Source organism: Macrobrachium rosenbergii, chromosome 51, assembly GCF_040412425.1.
Source record: "Macrobrachium rosenbergii isolate ZJJX-2024 chromosome 51, ASM4041242v1, whole genome shotgun sequence".
Classification (NCBI taxonomy): Eukaryota; Metazoa; Arthropoda; class Malacostraca; order Decapoda; family Palaemonidae; genus Macrobrachium; species Macrobrachium rosenbergii.
This window is the reverse complement of record NC_089791.1, coordinates 13,823,546-13,847,212: the sequence shown is the minus strand read 5'-3', so window position 1 is coordinate 13,847,212 and position 23,667 is coordinate 13,823,546. Positions and strand designations below refer to the sequence as shown.

General features: G+C 43.0%; 1 protein-coding gene across 4 annotated transcripts in view; it reads right to left on the bottom strand.

The window, feature by feature from the left end:
- LOC136833138 (acylglycerol kinase, mitochondrial-like) overlaps positions 1-23,667 on the bottom strand; it is a 179,011-nt gene that overhangs the window by 58,789 nt on the left and 96,555 nt on the right. For all 4 annotated transcript variants that reach the window (XM_067094819.1, XM_067094816.1, XM_067094815.1 and 1 more), the window contains one exon: positions 9,479-9,598. In XM_067094819.1, coding sequence (XP_066950920.1) covers positions 9,479-9,598 — 120 coding nt within the window. The remainder of the gene's footprint in view (positions 1-9,478; positions 9,599-23,667) is intronic.

The following is a 23,667-nucleotide window of genomic DNA, read 5'->3' as shown; positions in this document are numbered from 1 at the left end:
AACTTCCTGGTTGAATTCTTTAGGCAGAGAGATAGTTGTTTAGCCACACGCTGAAAGTCCCGCATGACCAGGCCACTCACTGGATAATCTCACGCAGCTAGCTTCAGCACCGTGGAGGTTCGATTGGAAGTGGTGGAAATGCGGCTGTTTGAATAAATCTCTCCTCTCTGGGAGGAATACCGGAACTTCTGTGAACAGGTCCAGGAGGTCGAAACCAGGTCTCTAGGGCCCAAAAGCAGGCAGATCAATGTCATCTGGTGTTTTGCAGATTCTGAGTTTGCTAACACTTCTGTATCATCCCGAAGGAGAGGAAAAGCATAAACCTGTAAATTCTCCCGAGTGCAACATTGTGTCTGTCCATGGGACATGGGGTCGGCTACCCGGGAGGTAAACTGGGCGATGGTTCATCCTGGTGGCAAAAGATCTACCGTCGCTGGCCATTTCTTGAGCAGCAGTTACCTGCCCTGCCACTAATGTCCATTCACTTTCGAAATTTCCTGAGATCGACTCAGGCGTCCGCCAAGGCGTTGAAGCTTTCCCGACCACGAACTGGGAATGGCGAAACTGTGTGTTCTTTCCTATGGCGAACTCTCTGTGCTACATCGTTCAGACCCTTGATCTGCGTTCCCCCCTCCTTTTTGAGATAAGATACTGCTGTAACATTGCCGCCAGAATAACGCTATGGTCTTGTTGTTTACTTGTTCTGCAAAGTGATTCAGTGCCTCTTGACTGCTCTTAATTCTCTGTAATTTATGGACTCCTCGTACCAAATCCCTCCAGAGGCATCTGTGTCTGGATTCCTCAGCACGTCTGGAAGAGAGTCCAACCTTATGCCAGTGGTCAGATGATGTTCTTCTGACCACCACGAAAATCCCTTCAGGCAAGAATCGTCCCAGACTATTGCGCGCGTTTTCTTCCCGAAAGTCCCAGAGATTCCCTGAGACACTCTGCAGAAAAGCATCCGGAGGCGGAGACCCTGGAACAAGAAGGGATGGATGAGGGAGGCCATCAGCCCAGCAGGCTTTTCCATAAGCTCACAGGCTGCACTTTGCTTGACATGAAGTTTCCAGTTGGCCCAAATTGCTAGAATTCACCTCTGTCGGAGAAAAGCCCTCAAATGATCGTCATCTGAATCGTCATTTTCCCAGGTGCGTCTTTACTTGAGTTGGAAAAAGAAACTCTTTTCTAAATTGATTCTTATGCCTAACTCTGGCATAAGTTCAATAGAAAATCCCTCGCCTGCAGAGCCTCACCTTTAAATGACTTAGATCAACCAGTCGTCGAGTATCTTCTCATTCAGAACTGACGATGCATGATGTCAAGACAGGGAGACATCACCCTCGTGAATACCTGAGGTGCTGTGGTCAGACCAAAGCAGAGGACTTTGAACTGGAATGTTCCAGTTGGACCTGAAAATGAAGGAACTTCGAGATTCCTGATGAATGGAATCTGGAGATAGCGTCATGAGGTCCTGAAATCATCAGTCTTCCCTCGAACCGACCGCAGCACCGACTGGGAAGTTTCCATATGAAACCGTTGAGGTTACAAACTTGTTGAGACCTGAGAGTCTATGATCGACCTCCAGATCCAACTGCTTTGGGGCCACGAAGATCCAGCTGTAGAATCCTGGAGAAGGAGGAGGCGGAGCTCTAAAGGCTCCCTTCTCTAAAATGGCTCGAATCTCTGCGCCAAAGCTAATCCCCTGATGGAAGAAGGGGAGTAACTGGGAGAAGATGTACTGGTGTGTTGGACAGCGGGGCGAGTGAAGGAACTCTGTAACCCCTCTCAAGACCCTCCACTACCCAACTCTCCACGCCCCAATCACCAGATGTCCCAGCATAGGGCAAGGCAACCTCCTACTGGGTGCAGTGAGGGGAATGTCTCCTATCTCCGAAAAACCTTCTTGCGACTGGAAGGTTTGGATCGAGGAGCGACTAGAGGTTTGGCAACAAATTGTACTCTTTTAGGAGAGAACCTCCCAGCGACTTAGCGCGAGGCGCTTGAAGGAGGACATTCTAGCCCCTTGGAGACCCTAGCAGTCTGAGCTGCAACTGATCATTGCCTGTTGTGATTTCATGGCGATGTAGGCGAAGCGAGGTTGATCATGGCTGACCGTCTTCCTCTCTGGAACAGACTGCTGCTGGCGTAGGAGCCTCAGCAGTGCCCTCTGTGGATGTCTGGAAAATGAGGTGGCAGATGATTGAGGTAGAAGTCCCTCTCTTCTTCCTAAAAGGTAGTGCATCCTGCAGAGGCGTTAGCCTGGTGTGCAAGTCCCATGGACACTGGCGTAATGAGGATGTCAAGTGTGTCGCATCAGATGGAGAATAACCGTCCTGTTTGAGAATCCCATCCAGACCGGATAACATCCACATAGTATGTGGCGCCTCCACGACTGATTGCGGAAGGTGTCTTCTAATATACTGGCTTCCCTGGCCGAGATAGATCTGAGCGGTTCGATGATGGAACCGAGATAGGGGTGCCTCTACCGATTGTTTAGCGGCACCTAACACCCACAGAAGGGTTACCCGTGACCCGATAGAAGCCCTTCAAATAGGAAGCAAGCTGAATCTGCTTGCCCAATCTACTACTGCTAACCTATTGTCAGCCTCTCTCAAAACCTGCTCGACCCTGCCAAACCAGAGCCAGATTCTTTGGTGATTGTGTTACCATCAGTTTAGTTGCATAAAGCGACTTCGAACATCGCTTGGTTTTGCTGTATGGCTCCTCACTGAGCCTTAGACTGCGGATACAGCAATTGAATAAGTCAACATCCTTTTGTATTGGACTCACTGGCGAGAAGGAAGATTAACCCTCCCGGTATCTGATCCTCTTCTTATGAGACAGTCTTTGTCAGAAATGGTCTGACGATCCGAAACCAGAAATGAGACAGGCTGACCCCTAACAAACTTAGCATCTGATGATCCGGAACCGGCGACATCCCTGGGTGCGTCAATGGGACACCCGGCAAATCGTTCCCAAAGTCCCTAGGATTTGTTGAAATAGGTTGCGCAAAACCTGCACCGCTAAAGATGACAGAACACTGGTGGGTCACCTGGAGGACAACGCCCACTCCTGAGGCGGGAGGGCATAACACCCACCATGCAAACCCGGATGTAGTAGGGTCGCATGAGACTGTAGTCCCGGAACAGAAGGTCACGTGCTTAGAAGACGAGGAAAAGGTGCCTGATTACCAAATCAAACCGCACCTACAAAGGCTGCGCAGCCGGAAGGACAGAAACTGTCAGAAAATTTGAAAAGGGAGAACCAAGGAGGAAGAAGAAAGAAACCACACTCGGAGTTACTGGGGCTCCGTTGGCGATGTTGGGCAAGTAAGAGGCGTTCCCCATTGGTCCCCGAGCACTCGAAAGGGAAGATGCAGTGCCGGGCAAAGGAAAGGAAGACAAAATACTAGACATGTTAGGTACGGAGAATAGCGGAAACTATGGAACCGCCCAGGGATTAAGGGCTGTAACAGCCTTTTGCCATCAGCTGCTGCAAACAATGTTTGAGGCCTGCGGTGGTTACAGGTTTGCCATAGATGGTGGGAAGACAAACCACTTGAGGCATAGATACCGGATGAGCTACTGAAGCACCGGAAGTTCCCCAAAAAGGTGGCTGAAAAAGGCTGAAAGAGTAGTGGAAGAGGGGTTTGGAAGCCTTAGAGGATAAGGAGAAAACTGGGGTTACAGACCATAGATTTTAGAAAAAAATATTTTATTCTAAAATAATGTTTAACAGATTACCTGTTAGTGACTAAAAAGCTATATGTATAATAAGTTGCAAAAATACATCATTTCCCTGATAATCCTGCAATACATCATTTGTGGTCTGAGAATTCTTTATTACATAGTCATGGATATCGAAAACCTAGAATTGAAACACATCTTACCAATAACCTACTAGCCAAGTAAGTGCGTATATTCTGCTACATTTAATGTCTATCAAATGTATCGCCAGCCAAGGAGAATCTGTCCCCGAAGGAAAAGGAACTCTAGAAGAGGGAGGAAATCCTCCGACCTTCCGAACCTGAAAGACTTATTATAACTCTGCATCTTCCTCAATCAATTTAGCAATGTTTTGTTGCAAAGACTACACCGGAAACAGGACGCTGTTGGGTCTAAAAGAATTCCGAACCTTAGATTACCTGATCGAAAAAGGCTGCACCTTCAACTTCTCCCCTACTTTTGCTACCTCCTATCCCTATCCGTCCTGTGTCAAACCTAAATCTAGATTCACCTCTGGACTTACGTTATTATTAGAAGAGGGAAATCTGCTGCTAACTGCCTGCTCACGCTGGGGCGGCAGATCCTATCCGAGTTTGTGGTTCTCCGCGACCCGTCACGCGTTAGGGCTGATTCTGGAACAGGCAGGGAGCTGAAAAAAGAACGGTTAGTTTCTGTTTCCCTATTGTCTATATTCTGTTCTTTAAATCCAGATAATTTAGTCATAAAGCTAGCAAATAAATCTGTTATACTAGCTGATAATTTATCTTCTAGTTTCCTAAATTACTCCGTCTCTATAGCCTCTTTATCTAAGTTCTGAGTATGGCAGCTGGTTCCCTCGTTTTGCTCTTAGGCGCTAAGGACTTTCTATATTAACATAAACTTCCATCTGCTCCTTTGACAATGATTTGCATTCGTCATCTCAGTGTTAAGCTACATTGTACCTTCTACAAGTTATACAAACTGAATGTCTGTCGTGTTTGAGTACTCATCCTCTGTTTGCAAGCTATACTGTCGGTGAGTTACGCGTCTCAACCGATCTGGGTGTCAGTTGCGAGTTGTAGTGATTGAACCGCTGTGCTATCCAGGGAAGTCGTCTTCTTATCTAATTTATCCATCACGAATCCAAAACAGGCAGGAGTCGGACGGGAGGAAAATCCAAAGCAAGCAACCAATCAATCCAGGAAAAGGGTGAAAATTCTGTCAAAGTCGCAATCCAAAATCAAAAGGTCAGTATATGGGTCAGGCTAATAACCAAGTCGCCTGAAGCAGGAAACATCCATGCAGCAAGGCAAACAAAAAGCAATTGGGGAACTACGGCCTCGTGTGGCTGGGACTTGCAGTGTTGCCAACTGTACTTCAGGAACTCACCTTGACAAGATTTCCTGTAATCGTTGGTAATGACAGCTAATTACCCATTATTGGCTAAAGAATTCAAGGGATAGTTGGGCTGGTGGGTAACCAGGGCTAATTCAGGTGTTCAGGGGTGCTGCAATACCAAATGTATACTTAAAAGTATCATCCTACTTCAAATATACCTTAAACTTACTGTAGTATTAATATCTGAAATTATTAAAGTCATCTTAAACATTTTACCCTTAAAAATATATACGTATGTGCTTCTAACCTTCAGACAATAACAGAGAGAACTGAACTGTTGCACACTTCAGATAAACAATTAAAAATATCAATAATACATTGACCCACCATTGAGTGGGTAACATACATTTGACCAAGAGTGGGCAACACTTTCTACCCTTAATGGTCAATATGTCAAGATATTTGACATATTTGACAGTTTACACCCTTCCCCTTGATCCACAGCTTTCGGACAAGACTGGGAAAAAGATGAGGGGGAAAAAATTTATTGAACTAAAATCTTGCTAATTCACTATATATTTTCTTTAATGAATCGACATTTTGCTGTGTTTACATTAATATTAATATTTGAAAATTAGTAGATAATTTATTTATCATACAAAACAAAAACATACATATGCATAAAAATTCTCTCATCTCAGTAAGAGAGAGAGAGAGAGAGAGAGAGAGAGAGAATCATCTTTATTATTTAAACTAAATGTTAATATTTGAAAATTAGTACTATAAATCATTATTTTATCATAAAATGTATATGTATGTATAGTAGTATTTATTCATAAAATATTATGAAAATACAAAATATTGCTCTATGAAAAAATCCGCAAATAGGCGAGTTTGCGAATCGTGAGTGCGCGAATAGCGGGGGTCGACTTTATACATAAATACCACTCGATACATCCTTGCAAGCTGCAATGGTTAAAATAATAATGGTTAAAACTAAACGACCCTATTAATTTTTTAGTTTTCATACTCTAATGTCGTCCAGCCTGACACAGGAATTACAACTACATAACAGAGAGGCAAGATTCATTTAAAAAATGAATACAGGCAGTCACAGGGTCCAAATTACTGTGTTTCAATCTTATGGCACTTTTTCAAATATGTTCATCAAAAAATCGGTTCCGGGTTACAGCTGATGTTCTGAGGTTATGGTGTCGTAAGTAGGATTACAGTGCCATAAGTGCCATAGCTATGATTCTGAGTGGCGTAGTTGTAGGCACTATAATGAGGTGATAAAACCAGTTTAGGGAGCTGTAGCCACTGGAAGGGTCCACTATAAGGAGGGTCCTCCTATTATGAGGAGAAAACTGGTTTATTGCCAGGACAAAGCTTATAACCCTGTTTCTTTCCCCAGGCTCACTTAAGTCTCTCTCTCTCATATTTATAAATTTTTATTATGATGTTCCGCGTTAAGGCGTTTTCCGACTTACAGTACACCGCTGGAACTGAAACATCCCCACCCCCTGTAACCCGGGAACTGCCTGTACTTGAAATCCAAGGCCAACTGGGATGAAATTCCCTGTGATCTTAATGAGCTCATGTGGAATGAGTTTAAAGAAGTCAAAATATTATTAAGTGCTTAAACGATCTTCTTAGCACTATTATCAAGAGGAGCATTTCTTTTCAAATCCTGCTTACCATGAAAAACAAGAAGCATATTATTTATGGAGAAACAATCGATCAAACTTTTTACGGCATAATTTCACTTAGCTTAAAAGTCAAGCTTAAATTACCTTAGAAGTCAAGCTCAGGCTGTCTATGAGAGCTGAGAGACCTTATAATGAGGGTGTGAAGATCTTACACTCCAGCGGTGGTGACCATAAATGATGGTCTACCCTTAAGTCATTACTCTTTGGAGTTGACTCTAGCATGCCTCCTCTTGTAGGAGCTGGCAGAACTGCTGTTATAATGCCCTAAACAGAAGGTAGAACTTTTGCTCAAGTCTTTATGAGCAAACAGTGAGGTGAATCCTTGGGGTTGCCTTAGTCATGCTTTCCTGAGCCTAAGAAGTGTTCAATGGCCTTCAGGTCTACAGAAGTCAAAATTTTGTTTCTGGGGCTTGACAGTTATGGCAGCATAGACCCTAATGGGATCTTCCCATCTTTTTTAGAAAGACTGCTGATTTCATTGCTCCTAAGATGACTATTATTTTCAGAAAGTTAGCTGGACTTGCAAGTTTTCCTTCTATTTGGAAGGAAGGAAACACTACTTCTTTATCTAAGGAACTAAGTCTGTTGTCAGACTCTCAGAATATAGGCTGATTTCAATTAGGCTGCCTTTGTCTTCTTTATGGTTTTAGATTTTAGATTTTAGACTTTATTGCAGCCTTTGACAGTGAATCATGTAGCACTTATCTACAAGCTATGATTATTGGGAATTGGTGGCTGCTTTTATTAATATTTTAACTTGATGTTGTATCAAGTTACAACACTGTAAGTGCCGTTAACTTGATGCCTATTCTTGCTGTTAGCACCATCAACGGCGCTTATGGGGTTATAACTTGATGCAACATCAAGTTACGGTGCTGTAAAATGCTGTTAATGGCACTGAAAAAGTGCCGTAAGTTGAGGATGTACTAAGTTTAATACTACAATACTTAGTTTGCTGTGAGTTTTACCTTGGCTGCAACTAAAATGTGGACTAGTTTACCTAATGCAGTTATGGAATCCTCTGATCTCCAAATGTTTAAGCATGGAGCAAATACATTCCTGCTGATGTCTCCTGAATTCGGGTGCATCAGTTTTATTTTCTTTTCTCTCATATCTATTTATTTATCATCTTTTCCAATACCTTGTCTCTCTTTGCAGGCCAGTTCTCCTTTGGAGTCCTCTTGGGTTTATAGTCTGTTGACCCTATACATACAGATTTTCAGGTGAAGATTTAGAGAAAGAAAGATGAGCTAAGGTCCGATAAAAATTTCAAATTACTATCAAGGCCCGATAAAAATTTCAAATTACTATCATCATCATCACTTTGCCAACTTAAAGGTGGCCAAAATTGCTGGGAGATAAACTGGGCTGGTGAGATCTGGAATTGGCAACAGTACCTCCATGAGATCCTGTGGACAACTAACATTCTGCCCACTCAAAGAACTACGGCCTGAAAAACTACCAGTTAATTAGTTATTTACGGCCAATTCATTCATTCATTAATTCTGGCACAAGATTAAAAGCATAACAGAATAAGCTGTCTGGGCTTCAAGGAAACAAGTAAGGAACATCATGGTATTTTTACAGTTAAAAGATGCAATCTTGAATATGGCTTCACACAACTGGTTTGTAAAGAGTAATAACACTCAAAGCACTTTTAACATTGGGAAGAATTACCACTTCAACTTGGGCTCTAAGCGGCTCAATCCTCCATACCTAAATAGCATATCAGCTGATAACTTTGTGAAATAAATGTAATATTTCAAAAATTAAATTTAATTTTTTGTTCATACAAACCCATTACTTATACAGCAAAGTTCTCTCCTCCCTACCCTGTTGATTTCTTGCAATTAACTGACCAGACTATACTAAAAGGGAGGCAATCACCTGCTGGGAACCTCGGGATTCAAGAGGCACATGCACAATGCTGACAACCAGCATACAATATTTTTAGAATGAAGAACGAAGTGTCTGACAGTTCACTAACAACAAATTAAGGCTAACTATAAGTATTGGTTTTGTAAGATATTTTGTATTCAAAACTACATTCCCATAAAAATTTTTCAGTTCTTCATTTCTTTAACAGAAAAAATAATGATAGTTAGGATTTAGCAATAGGAAAAATATGCATAACAACCAACATTTTTATTACAAGTGCATGTTCAAAGAAAAATAACACAAGCCAAGTTTGTTACCACAGCACTGATGGTGTTATTAACAATGAGATTTCCTAACTTTCAATCAGTAAACCCAATTTAAAAACATTCATCTGAAATCATCACTCCATTCTCCATTTCACGTTGTCTCTCCAAAGAAAACAGCATTAAGGATAATGCAACCACTGGAACATTTACTGTGCCTTCTAGTCATTCAAGAAAAATTGTTACCTTCATAAGAAATTTGGGGCAAGAAACAGCTTGCATTCTAGAAAATGCAATAAGCCATCACCTCATTATACTGTTCTCTGCTAAATCAGTCATACAATTTTATGACTGTATATTCAGTACTGCAATACTTGCAAAAATAAACATACTATACATGTGTGACTACTGATAAAAATAAACAACATACTGTACTACATTATACAAGTTTAAATAATTATTATTACTGTATTTGAAAGCTGTATGCTGTAAAGCAGTTCACTGAAGTCTACTTTACTATTCCAAAATTACTACACTCATCCTCTTATCTTGGTAACTGACAGGCAAAAGAAAAGGAATAACTAACCCGCCACTTGCTGCTGGGTTCAGGAGGACTGTAACGTGGCGCGGCTGGCTACTCAGAGGCTGAGGCAATTCACCATATTTCATGGCTTCCTCTGCAAAAGCACGCATCATAGCATTTTCCCTGTAAGATTTCCATCATGAATACAAAAAATGTAAAAAATAAACAAAGATTATATAAATTTTCATAATAAAATTTATCATTTGGATACTTACATAGTGTTCAAGATAGTTTATATCTCCATGCTGACAGGCGAGTTGGCATTCAAACAAAAGATTGAATGACTGTCTGGTACACCTGTTCTCCACCAGGTGTGTTTTGAATGTTTTAGCTCATCAATTCTCCTTGACAGCCCATTAAGTTGTGGGGAGGCTGGGTGGGGTCTACTTTAACAGTAGGTAAGCATTCAAATAACAAATTGCTTGAAGGTGGGATTAATCTGGTGCAGTAGAAGTGAAATTATGAAAATTTATATTATTTTGGATGAATCTTATTGTTAAAATAACTGGCTGATTTCCACTCAGCCAATCGAGCTAAATGTTTCTTGCATGAAACCCAAAACATTCTTACCTGATCTGGAATCCTTTCTGGACCTTACTGCTACCATAAGTTGGATTTCATTCAGGGAGCAAGGTTCTCATACATGTGCATTGAAGAGCAGCCTTGCGGAGAAAACCTCTTCAATTGAGCCAGAATGAAACAGAAGCAGAGTTAGGGGACCCCTGTGCCTGGGTCCAAAAACCATACAAAACAACAGTCACTAAAAAAACACCATGATATACAGGTATGCTCCTATACAATATACATGTATGTACCTTCAACCTCCCCAAAATATTAAAACCTGGGATTTAGAGCAAAGAGCCTAATGGATTGCTATTTCTTCGGTTCAGGATATGACTTTACCACCTACTGGTAGTGGACTGAAGGCTTTACTGTTTTCAAACATGATTCTGCATACTTCAGGTAGTGAGCAGCAAAAACCAGATTGCACTACTACTGTGCCACATTAATCCCATCCTCAAGCAATAAATTGTCATAAAACTAAATGAAGCTGCAGCAGCCCTCACATTATAAATGTTTACATTCAATAAAGGTAAAAGGTGTGGAGCTAGTTCTCATGCACTAGCTGAATCAAATGCATCACAGAGAACCCCGTGTTCTTTGACAAAGACATTCTAAAGTTTCTAAAACCACAAAACAAAAACTTAACTGCCTATTCCAGGCTTAACCTTTGACATAACTGCCTATTCCATGCTTAACCTTTGACAGACATTCTAGATTTTCTAAAACCACAAAACATAAGATTAAATTTGCCTCCTCCAGGTTTAACCTTTAACAAGGTGGTTAGGCAGTAACTACCGTCAGGTAGGTGGGAATACACGCCTGCCCAGATGTAAACATTTCAGTTTGCCTTTCGGTCCAGATTCAGATTGAAGGGTGGTGTGAGGCGGGCATAAAATGTAATGTAAAGGACTTCAGATTGTATAGTTTGGAAAAATACAATTTATTTTCAAAAATTGTGATTTGTTCCGACATGATATACAAAACAATCTGTCCTTTACATTAGGAAGACTCACTGGTTGGAGGGAGGAATCTGAGTGAGTCTCTTGAACTGACTGGAGTTCTGCACACCTGGGCTACTCCTCCTGGTCGAAACAGTGAGGAGGAGTACCATGCCTCTGACATATTGATTGGAGTGTAGGAACTGCAAGATCAAATGTCAGACACTGGACCTTTTCGCATGAGTGAGGAAACGTAACTCATACAAAATAGGCTGGAAGAATCTTAGAGTCGGAGGCAGTGAGGAAACAAGAGATAGGGTTTCCCTTGTTGCAAGTTTCTCCTTCTTCCCCTTGCTAGATGAAGGAGCAGAATTGCTTCTATGATTCTACAAGAAAAATAGAACGGGTGCTCAATGTGTAGTCTTACCGCATCAGACGCCAGACCCAGCAAGTATGGGTTCAAGTCCTATTCTTATCCCGAAGGAGGAGAAGTAGGAGGACGGGGAAGGAGGAGGAAGAGAGGCCAGTCACTCTCGGTATCCTTCTCACTTCCAGAACCAACACCTTAGGCAAGATGCTACTGGTCCTCTCGAAGGAGCTGGGTAAGAAACACAACTCGTTGAGCAGCCACCACAGGGCCAAGGAAAAAAGGTTCCAGGGGCCTGTAGGCAAGACCACAGGAAGACAAAAGTATGGTCTATGAGACCACTTCTTGCTTCCAGACCGACAGAAACTTCTGGAATGCCAAGGACAGACCAAGCCATTGACTTCGTGGGATCTTGGGTGGGAAGTACTCGTATCGTCATCGTCAGCTGCCTAGTACCTCCTTTGATCGCTTCATGAAGCCAGGGGAAAGATGTGCCCTTTCTTCCTTGGGAGAGATAGTACTAGCGAAAACATCGACAGCACCCAGGTTAGGAATGTCAAGCCTTTTCAGAAAGTACCACAGCTCCCAATAGGACAAAATGACTGATCTGGATCATTAATACAAGAACCAAGGAGGAGGGGAAAAAAAGGACTCGAACTCGACAACAGATGCCGATGAACTTTGAGTCCACTTACGACATCTGAAAAGGAGTCGAGGTATTGATCCCCTTCGCCTGTTCTTCCATCTTCAACGCCAAGGCCAGAGCGAGATGAGAGATGGTCCTAAGAGGGCACACCTCTGTCCGATGACTCTCATAAGGGTGCATGCAGAGCTCGGGACAGGAACCCTAAATGAGAGTCAAATGCCACCCAGGGAACAGTTCCCTGGGACAGCAAGACTGAAGAAGCTTCTCATCCGTAGCTAAATCTCAACTGAGGAGGAGAAGGCTACTTGTCTTGAAGGTTTGTGATTGAGACGATTAATACCTTCTCAACATCAGGACTCAAGGCAGCCTTTTGGCCCTCCAAGAATTCAGGATGAGTTTTGTGACGCTCAATGGTTTCGTTGAACAACAAAACCACAGTACAGTAGTGGCATTCGTTGACGAACAAGATATCCCAACTGAGATATCCAGCCAACTACTGCTGTGCCTGTGATGCTCACTGTCAACCTGAAAGAAAAAGCAAAGATGATTAGTAGAGGGAGGCTCCTCTCGCTCTGAGGGGAACTGCCCTACACAGTGAGAGGAGGCCCCTTAGAAGAGGTTGCCCAATAGCCCGCTCCTTCCCCCCGGTGCCCCTCATGGTCTTCACCCGATGAGCGAGCAAAGAGGGCAAGGAGAGATAAAAAAAAAAAAACCTACAGGGAGAGAGAAGGAAGGAGGGGAGGCCATCAAGGGTGCCGTGGAAGTGTAACTTACCGACGACGCCTGCAACTTCCCCCCCGCAACTCTCTATAGCACAGGCGACAAAAACAACACTCAACGCAAGTAAAAAGGAAGTAGTCATGCCCTTGTACATGGAGGGCGGGAGCCCAAGAAGGGGAGCAAACTCTTATGTCCCGATCAACATAGGGGAGCAAAGATATTATGTCCCAACCTAATACCTCTGAACGTACAGGGGAATGCCTTAAGTATCTAAAAAAGGCTACTGGAAGAGAAGTATTACTGCTCGGTTATGTCCCTCTAAATACACCCTTGGCCACCAAACCCAAGACCCAGATGCAGGGGAACAATGGCTTATGCAAGGTTACCACAAATCGTGGGTTTGTATTAGTAAATAAATATCAAACACACGCAATATATACACAAAAATACAGAAAGATCCCACCGGGATACTAAAGAGCTTAAAAACAGTCAGGCAAAGAGACCCAAAAACACGTCTGCAACGCATGACAGCTGAAAGCAAGCTGGGATGTTTACATCCGGGCAGGCGGGTATTCCCGCTTACCTGACGGTAGTTACTACCTAACCACCTTGTTCAAGAGTTTAACGGCCATGTTCAGCTTCGCCGTAAGTAATTCCTAATGTAAAGGACTGATGGCTTGTATATTGTTTTGGAACAAAAATTATATTGGTAGGAAGCAAGTAGCACAGCGATGGGGGCGCGGCACGCGAACAAGACACAGAGCGATGGTCATCGCCTGTTGGCATTCTTCAGCAAGAAGTTATCACCAGCAGAACAAAAGTGCTCCATGTTCGACTGACAGTTACTGGCAGTCCTCAGAGCCATCCACCACTTTTGACGCAAGCTACAAAGACGACAATTTGTTGTGCAGACGGACCACCAACAGTTGGTACATGTCTTCACCAAAAGCGGAGAAGGGTGGTCAGCAAGACAGCAAGGTCACCTATCGTCGACAGCGGAACATTCTTGCACCAACAGATACTTAAAGGGCTCTTCCAACAATGTAGCAGACACCCTTTCCTGAAACTCCATCAACACTGTACAGATTGGGATATATCCTGAAATAGCATCAACTCAAAAGGATGACATGGACCTACAGCGACTTCGGAGGGAGAACACCACCCTTACGTGGAGAGACCTGTCCATCAACGACGGAGAGACAACCACCACCTGTGAGAAGAGTGCCAGAAGCCCTCGCCTATACCTGTTGTTGGGATTGAGAAAGAAAGCCTTCAACCTTGCTCACAACCTGTTCCACCCATCAGGCAGATCCACCGCCCAAACGTTGTCTGAGCAGTACTTCTGGTGGAGAATGAAAGCGGACATCAAAAAGTGGGCAAGAGAATGCGTCCCACGGCAAACATAAAAAATAATGAGGCATACAGATGCGAGGATAGGAGAATTCCAGACAACACAGTGACAAATGGCCCACATCCACATTGACATCGTGGGTCCCCTACCCTCCCCCCACTTCTGAGGGGTACAGGTATCTTTTCAAGATCATCAACAGGAACACCAGATGACCAGAAGCAATACCAGTAAGGCAGCAGAAAGCAGAGTTGTATGGAAACACTAATAGACTGGGTCAGCAGGCACGGAGTACCGCAGTACATAACAAGTGACAAAGAAGTTAACTTCACCTCCATCTTGTGGAGCTCTCTTGCCGCCAGCCTCGGAACAAAACTCATTCACATAACAGCATACAACGCAGAAGCTAACGGCATGGTGGAGCAGCTGCACAACTCCCTCAAATCAGCACTCATCGCCAGATGTCAAGGTGGGAGTTGGAGAAAGGAATTACCGTAAGTCTTGCTGGGATTAAGAACAGCCCTGCACGCAGCATTCAACACATCGCTGGCAGTAGCACTCTATGGCCAAGCATTGACAATACTGACAGACATTTTTCAAGACACGACAGAGCCCACAACTCTTCCAGACTTTTGTAGAGCACTGGGAAACATCATGCCGGCGAAGACAACATACGACGTAGCAAGAAAAAAATATGACCCCGAAGACCTTAAAACAGCAAAGTATGAGTTCATAAGAATAGATGCAAACAAGCACCCCCTGTCTCCAGCCTACTCGGGACCACACCGCATACTACAACTCGGAGAGAAAGCGTATCAGCTGACAGTGGACAGGAAAATCACCTGGGTCTCCACTGACAGATTGAAACCAGCCTATGTGCCACTCCCCTAGGCTTACTTGTTGGGGGGGATGGGAGAGTACTGTGAGGTCCAGAGCTGTCACCGGGACCCTCAGGCCATCCTCGCTTCAAAACAAAAATCTATGTGACACCAAGACTCTCAGGAAACAGATCCAGCGCTCCTGATTCAAGCGATCTTTTATGCATTTTTCAAAAGATACTTTATGACCTTATCAGAACTGTAATTACAGTACTAATGTATGTAAGGCATTGCAAGCTTTCTAGCCATATGTACTTGAAACCTCTTTCTAACTTGTATATAGAATTGTTAACCATTCTTCAATTGTGAGAAAACACATCTAACTGTATACAGACGTTCCTCCGTTTTCTTCTAATGTCAAATTCTACTTCTCTGCTCGCAAGAGTTCTTGACCTGTCAGAGATTTTGTATCAATAAATTAGAAAATAGGCAGTCACAGGTTATTGGCGGGGGTTTCTGTTCCCAACAGCATGATGATAAAAGAAAACCGGAGATAACAGCGCCGATCAGCGACACTGATAAGTGGGGATAGGCACCGCCAATAAGTGGGGATAGGTGCCAATAAGTGGGGATTGGCACCGATAACTGGAGATCGACGCGTATCAGTGCTGAAAATCCAATTAACTTTGTCACTAGACAAGCGTTGTAAAACCGGATCGCTGATAACCAGATGTATCGTTTCAACTCTCTTACGTTGATATGAAGTCATTTCTCCTCCGAGGACCACCTCTGGAGACTTCCAGATTCCAGAGGAATACTCCCCAACCTAGATCCAACACGTCAGAAAAGAAGTCTAGGTCAGGGCTCACCAGATAGAGATTTCCCTTCTGAAAGTCTTTCTGCGGACCTCCACCACCGCAGATCCTCCTTTATCTCCAGGGTTATTGAAAAGAAGTGACAGTCCTGATGCACCTTCCGATCCCAGCAAGCTCTTAAATAGAATTGCAGTGGTCTCTGTGTAGTCTCCCCAGTCTTACAAACTGCCCCAGAGAAGCCATTGTCCCCAAGAGACTCATCCACTAGGTGGCACAGCAAGAGGGAAGCGAGAGGAAGAGGTCTACCTTCCTCAGGCAGTCTTCTTCTCTCTTGAATGATGGAGAAACCCAAAAACTCTATCAGAACTCCCAAACAAAGAATTTTCTGTGGGGCTCATTTGAGATTTCTCGAAATTCATTAACAGTCCCAATTCCTGGATTAAAAGAAGTCTTCTGCAAGTCCTCCATGCAACGTTTCTCCATGGTTGAACGTATCAGCCAATCTTCTAGATACAGCCCGATACTCACTCACGCTGGATGTAGCCAACCCACCAAAGGAGCCAACATTCAGTGAAAACTTGTGGGGCAGTCGAGAGATTGAAACAAAGTGCTCAAAACTGATATGATTCCTCGAACGAATTGGAGGTATTTCCTTGAGTCCAGGTGAATCGGAATATGGAAATAAGCGTCTTGCATGTCCAGGGAAATCATCCAACCTCCCTGACGGATGGAAGCAAGAACCGAACTGGATGTTCTCCATGTTGAATTTTGTCTTCTCTATGAAGACGTTCAATGCACTTACATCAAGCACCAGTCTCCAACCCCATGAAACCTTGGGCACTACAAAAAAGGCAATTGTAAAAACCCTTTGAGTCTACCTTCTTTACGCCTTCTATGACTTCCTTGCTCAGAAGAACGGACACTTCCTTTGATAGAGCCGACTGTCTCTCCGATCCTATGGAGTAAGCTGTCAATACGATGGGAGTGTTGGTCAATGGCAGATTCTCCCTGAAGGGGATGGAGTACCCCTCCTTTAAAACTTTCACAACCCACTGATCCGCTCCTCTTTTGCTCCATCTCTTCCAGAAGAGAAAAGCCTGGCCCCTACCGGAGAATGAAGGACTGAATTCTCACTTGGGAGAGGCTAGGTTGGAAGAAGATTTCTTGATTGCACAGGGTGCAAATCTAACTGATCCTCAGGACCTGGAGTGCGGTCTCTGATTCCTTCCATGAAAAGACTTTGGTTGAAGAGATGATTGTTTAGCTGAGAAAGCAGACCAGTCCCTCTGGTGTTTCACTGACTGGGTCAGTAAATCTTGAGTCAATTTCTTGTGCAGGCTCGATGCAATATCGCTTATGGTGGATTGTGGGAACAAATGTTGCTTGTCCAGAGGGGAAAACAGGAGAGCCGATTTCTGTGGGGCCGTAACACCCTTCGATGTGAAAGAGACCCAAAGTTTACGTTCTTAAGAACGCCCATGGCATAAAGGGCAGCTAATTCCTGTGAGCCATCTCTAACAGCTTTACCTGCGCAGGAGAGGAAATTGAGCAGATCTGAAGATTCATCACACAAAAAAGCCAGATCTTGAAGCTTCTTGGCAACTGCTCCCACACACCAGTCGAGTAAACTCAACACCTCGAAGGACTTGAACAAACTCTTCAAAAAATGGTCTATCTCCTGGGCTGAAAAGAACGTCTTGGCCGAAGCAAGAGCCGATCTGCGCCGTGCGTCGATGAGTGCAGAGAAGTCCCCCTGGGAGGAGGCAGCCACTCCCAGGGAAGGAACTTCTCCCGTTGGGTAGGACAAGTACCGCATACGTGCAAGACGAGAGGGTGAAACGCTGAAACATGTTTTCCCTTGTTCCCTTTTCTCAAAAACCAGTTCTCTACCTGGCGTAGAGCTCTCTTCAATGAAGAAGAGAGAACCATCTTGGGAAGTCTCGTCAAATCTACAAGCTGACTGCTCATCAAGAAAGACGAAGCTGGGGAGGAAGGAGCGGCCAGCAGCCGCAGGGCACCTAGCTGCTGCAAGGCGCTTGGCTGCTTCAGGGTGCTTGGCTGCTTCAGGGCGCTTGGCCGCATCAGGGCGCCTGGCTACTACAGGGCACTTGGCTGCTTCATGGTGCTCACCAATACGTTCTGCCAGTACAGGACGCTCAGAAGGAACAGGGCGCTTATGTGAAAGCTGGAGCTGCTCGCTCGAAAGGTGAAGAGAGCTAGATCCTCGCTCCTGGTGCTGAGGAGAAGAGAAGGGCTCCAGACTGTCCCACTTGTTACACGAAGGCTGAGGACTGAAGGAAGGCTCCCTCACCCTTTGGCAAGGAAGATGCGGGGACTGATCTTTACCCGAGAAACGTCTCTTAAGTGGGCAAGATTCATCAGGGAAGCGACGAAGGCAGCTTTTACAAGGCAAGGACTCCTCAGAGCTTGACAAAAGCCGATGCACTTCCAAGACACCTTTCCAGTGGCTGTCTCTGTTTGCAACCTGGGATACAATAGGTTGGACTAAGGGGACGACTGCTCATGGGCAGATGCCACTGACCTCCCTTGGGCTACCAGTATGCCTACTCCCAGGTAGCGGGGAGTACTGTATGGCAGGGACCGACGCCTAGGAGAATCAGCGGGACGAGCAGCTACCTCCTCCACTGACACTTCACCTTTAGCCCTTTTTTCAAACTTGTCCATCAGGACACCCACTGATGCTCATAACTGGGCCACTATACTCACTGCCAGATTTAATCGCTGCTCAAATTTATTTTCAAAGCTGGTGAAGCGATTGGGTTCAGAAGTGATGGAGCCAGGAGGAGTAGGTGGTTTAGAGAATTAACTGATGCAGGTGGGGAAGGGTTAAGAGTTGGAGATTTAACAGAAATGCCAGCCTTATCAGATTTAGGAGTCAAAGCCTGACTAGCTAATTTCTCTTTCTAACTTAGCTAAATGTGAAGTTAAAGTTTTCCATTTCTGCTCTTCCCAATCCCTGCACTCGTCACAAGTCAAATTAATAGAGCAAACTTGTCCTCTACAATTGGAACACAAAGTGTGAGAATTGTAAGTCAATTTTGTCATCCGATTATTGCAGCCTTTACAGTACTGCAATACTGAAAACTAGAACTACTAGTGTTGGACATACCTAACTAGTTGAAAAGTCAAATTCGTGAAAAGACAATTCCAGAAAAGTCACTACCAAGAAAAATGCCATAAAAGAAGTGATATCACTGTTGTGTTGTACCTATTGTTCCCCGACAAAGGGCGGGGTAGTTATCTACACTATAAACAAATGAGTTGCTACTGCGAACTTCAAATTTTTTACTACCAAGTGAGTAGAAAGTATAGCTATGTAATTACTTGGTAAGTTACATATATGAAAATGAAGAACCACAGAAAACAGGAAATGTTGTGAGGCAAGGGGGCAAGGAGTTACGACAACTCTCCTGCCTCATCCGAAAGCTAGTCAGTAGACTTAAATATATTCGCATGAAACACATCCTTAGAAAGCTAAGTAGCTAGAGTAATATCTAGCTTGGAAACAATAGAAGATACTGTAACCATGGTAGGTTTGAAAGAGGAACATTAATTGAGGCAGAAATAAGAGACTTGCTAGTAGCCGAAGAAAAAGCAAGTAAAGTACAAACAAGTGCATTTTGATGGAGAACGAGGAATAGGCTAGCAAACAAGGATTTAGAATGAGCAAAAGACAAAGAGGTAGGCTAAACAATCAACTGAGTCAACATAACATCAGAATAAGTACAACTCACTGCAGACACATTATTATTAATAACACTGTCTACACCATATAATTGGTCCTATTGGTGCTAACAACCTCATACTGCACTAGGTACAGATGAAGGCATAAGTCACATATGTAGCGAAGATTTACGTTTACCAAAACGATCCTTCGGCTAAGACATTAAACAAGACTCAGAGCGTGAAAACGGAGAGGCAGGCGACAGGGCTCAGAACTACATAGCCCCGAGAACTAACCCGGTTCTCTGGCAGCAGACTCTTCCAACTGTCACAGGGCAGTCCTAGGATTGCGCTACAGACAGGTGAGGTTCACCGACACCTTACCTCTTATAGTGAAATGCAAAAATGATTGCACACTAAGGGGGGACCCAAACTGGTTCCCTAACCAATTTAGACAAACCTTGTACTGACCAAAATAAGGTTTATGTCCTGCTCTAACTTCTCAATATGCTTTTCCTGAGCCAAAAGGGGAGCAGAAGGTGGAGCTAAAGAGGAAGTCTCAGTGCTCACTAAAACATTAGCAAAGGAAAAGCCTGGACTGAGTATAAGTACAGACAAAGGTCCTGGTGAAGGGGAAGAAATGAAAGGTTGGTGACCTGACCTAACTAGTTGCTTTTGCAATCTATCTGCTTCTCTTCTCTTCCTATACTAATGAACTTAAGCAGAGAGTCCTTTGAAAATCCCTACTTCCACACACCTTTCTCAAGATCATGCTTTATACCTTTGCACATTATTAAAAAATCAACATCCTGCTAACACAGTAATCATTCCTATGGCCTTGACTCCAGTGGAAGGCATCCTAGGAAAAATAAATGTAGTGCTGTGTCAGCAACAAACAGCCAAAACCATGAAAGACCAACAAGCGCCTATACATAATGGTGGCAAAGAGAATTCTGATGAGCTAAAACATTCGAAATACACCTGGTGGAGAACAGGTGTACTAGGCAGCCATCTGATCTTTTGTTTGAATGCCAACTCATCTACTGGCGTGGATTTAAACTATCTTTAACACATCCAGGCAGCCATTCAATCTTTTGTTTGAATGCCAACTCACCTGTTGGCATGGATTTAAGCTATCTTTAACAGTAGATAAGATTCATCCAAAATAATTAATGTCACAAGTTAATCAGTTCACTGAACCCTAAATCTTCACTCAGTGAGCTGGCATTAAGAATTGGCTTCTAAATGACATGAAAATTACAGCCTGCCAAAGTTGAAGATATAGGATAGCTTGCTTTAACAAGGAAAACATACTTTCTAGTTGAAGGACACATATCAGCAGCCACAGAGAAACATCATGAAGGTAAAAATCACTGAGACAAGCTAATCAACAAACGTCTTAAGAAAACAAGGACTGTCATTTGATCATACAAATATTTAAAAGACAAAAAAGTGGAATAAAGAAAAACTGGAAAAACTATGCAATTACAACCAAGCTTTTGGTGACCAGATATGAACAAATGAGAAAGTACAGTTAGAACAGTGGCCATGTGGATACTGTAGGGAAAATTGTAAAGAATACATTACCAGTATTAAATGTAACAAAGTCTAACATGAGATGTTAACAGAATGAGGGATTTTCAGTATGTAAAACGTGAGTCAATGGTTGAGAAAGGAAGGAGGGGGATCACATTCTGAGGAAAGGCCTGCCTTGGATGAGGCAGAACATTTCTGTTACTTTGGATCTGTGATGGCAAACCAGTATCCAGAACAGCCTGGATGAAATGGAGAGAAACAGCTGCTGACTTGTATACAAGAGTACAGGAAGTCCCTGGTTATCGGTCGGGGTTCCGTTCTGATGGCGTGATAACCGAAAATCATCAATTTTCAGAGTTTTTTCCGGGCCTTATCGGCGCCAAAAATCACAGATTTTTGGTTTTCAGCAACTCTGTTAGGTATGTATCAGCATCGATAAGCAGAAATTGGCGACTTTCGGCCCAGAAAATTGCCAATATTCGTTGCTAGACAAGTGCCATAAAACCAGATCGCTGATAACCGGGGACTGCCTGTATTTATTATCAAACATAGCCTCAATCTATGACATATACAGGCAGTCCCTGGGCCACAATAGGTCTGGCTTATGACGTTCCAAGGCTACGGCACTTTTCAAATTTTCATGGTTTATTTCCTGGTTTACCACATATGTTCCAGGGTTACGATGCATCGTACGCTGATCCAACGGAAGAAATATGGCTCCAAAACGTCAGAATAATAAAATTTGGAGGTTTTTTTAATGAAAAACTCAATAAAAATGCAGTTTACATCGTTTTCAATACACCCAGAGCATTAAAAGTAAGGTTTCCTTAGGACTTTTGACAATTTTTTGGTTTACGATGATTTTCGGCTTACGACGTGGCGTAGGAACAGAACCCTGTTGTAAACCAGGGACTGCCTGTATAGGGCCTGTACTGGTGCAAACCACTCATTTTTGTATTTCCCCTACCTCTGTATCTTAAAGAATTATGTGGGGACCCCATGGTGAAAGTGGGGTTATGACTGGGGGGAAACCAAAAATGAGTGAACTTCATCCTCAGGTGAGGTAAAAAATTATATAAATCATAAAATAAGGGTCAGAAGGATTTATGGTTCATGCAGACTACATAATTTGTAAAAATAAAAATTATGAAACACTGCAAGGGAAACTACACAGATATTTCTTAACCTAACTTAAGGCACTAGGTTTTCTGATAGCTCTGATGAGATTCTGATGAATTTGATCTTCACTTCTGTTGTAAATCCTTGGGTAATGTGTTATAGTCCCTATGCCTAACAAATATATCAAATTTTTTTAAAGTAATTTGTATTTTTCCTAACATACCAACCTGAAGGTCCTTACATGTTATTTGCTATTCCTGTTCTATCTCCCATCCAAAGACCCCTGTTATCCCACTGGGAACCCCCATTATCATTAGGTATAAAGGACAGTTGCAATGAATTTACTTAGTACTGTAATTCCATAAATTATTATACCATAAAATGCATTAGAAGCACATTAAATCAAAAGAACCATACTTTACCAGTTATATAAAATATCAACTAAATGAAGCTGGTAAAACTGGCTTAGTTGTGTGGGCCCTCAAGACAGTAACTACTGATCTACATGCAAAACACCTTAGAATAAAAGTTGTTTATTCCCTTAAAATACTTAGAATGAACAAATTTTTTAAGTATCTTTGCCATAACTGCACTTTTCCCGTTTACACTGAGAACTAAGTTAATGGAACTATTACCTTTTACATGTCACTTGTCTAAAAGCTAATGCATGTACATGGATTTCTTACCTTTACCTATGAGAACTGTCATTCAACTTCACTGACTTCTTTGTGACTGATATGCATGCATGGATTGTTTCAAATTGACCTAAGACATTCTCTGATTCAATTTCAAGTCTATCCATGCCTCTAATCAAGTATGATCTGTTATTCTCAGAGTTTTGCACCTCCCCCAGGCCAATGAAAAATCATAGACACTGTATCATGATCAGTTACTGACACAGTGTGGTGTCTGTGATGGTGGGGTTGGGGGAACCTGGCTCATATTTGTCAGAGAACCTTAAAGTGATGGAGAACTGAAACCAAACAACTTAACTTTAACCTGCCTTGGAATTTGCTCTTATGAAATGTGGCCACATACGTAAAGGGTACAATGTCTTTTTGCTCCCACTGTGAAGCAAATGGTTTAGAAATTGTTAGAATTTGTGCTGTGTGTAAATATTTGTTAACTTTTAACAATTGCAAAGTGTAATTATCAAATAAAAATGCTCTAGACCTATGTGTAAGAATGTTGTCAAGATGTATAAAGAAAAGATTCTACTGCAAAGCAGTTGCTTACTTTTATTCACCTCATATCTCCTGTCAAAGTTGATGGTAACCCCACCAGCCAATGGCCTAGATAAGTTTTTTATGTATGACATCAGTTTAAGGTCAAGTTAAGGAAAGGTAGGTTAATTTGTACTTGTGTTTAAATAGGGAAGGGTAGAACTAAGCAAGAGCTCCGCATCAGGTATTGCCTAGGAAATTGATTTTTCCTATAGTATTTTGGTTGCATATTAAGAATTTACCGATATTACTTGTCGGTCAATGCTACCGTGCATGTGCAGTGTTATAGGGGAGCTTTTGGTATAAAGTGGAGTTTCCTTCACTATGGGGTTCGGCCCCCAAACTAAGTAACACAGCCTGCTAGGTTAGGTTAAGTTAGGGTAAGTTAGGTTAGTATAGTTCCTTTGGTAAAAG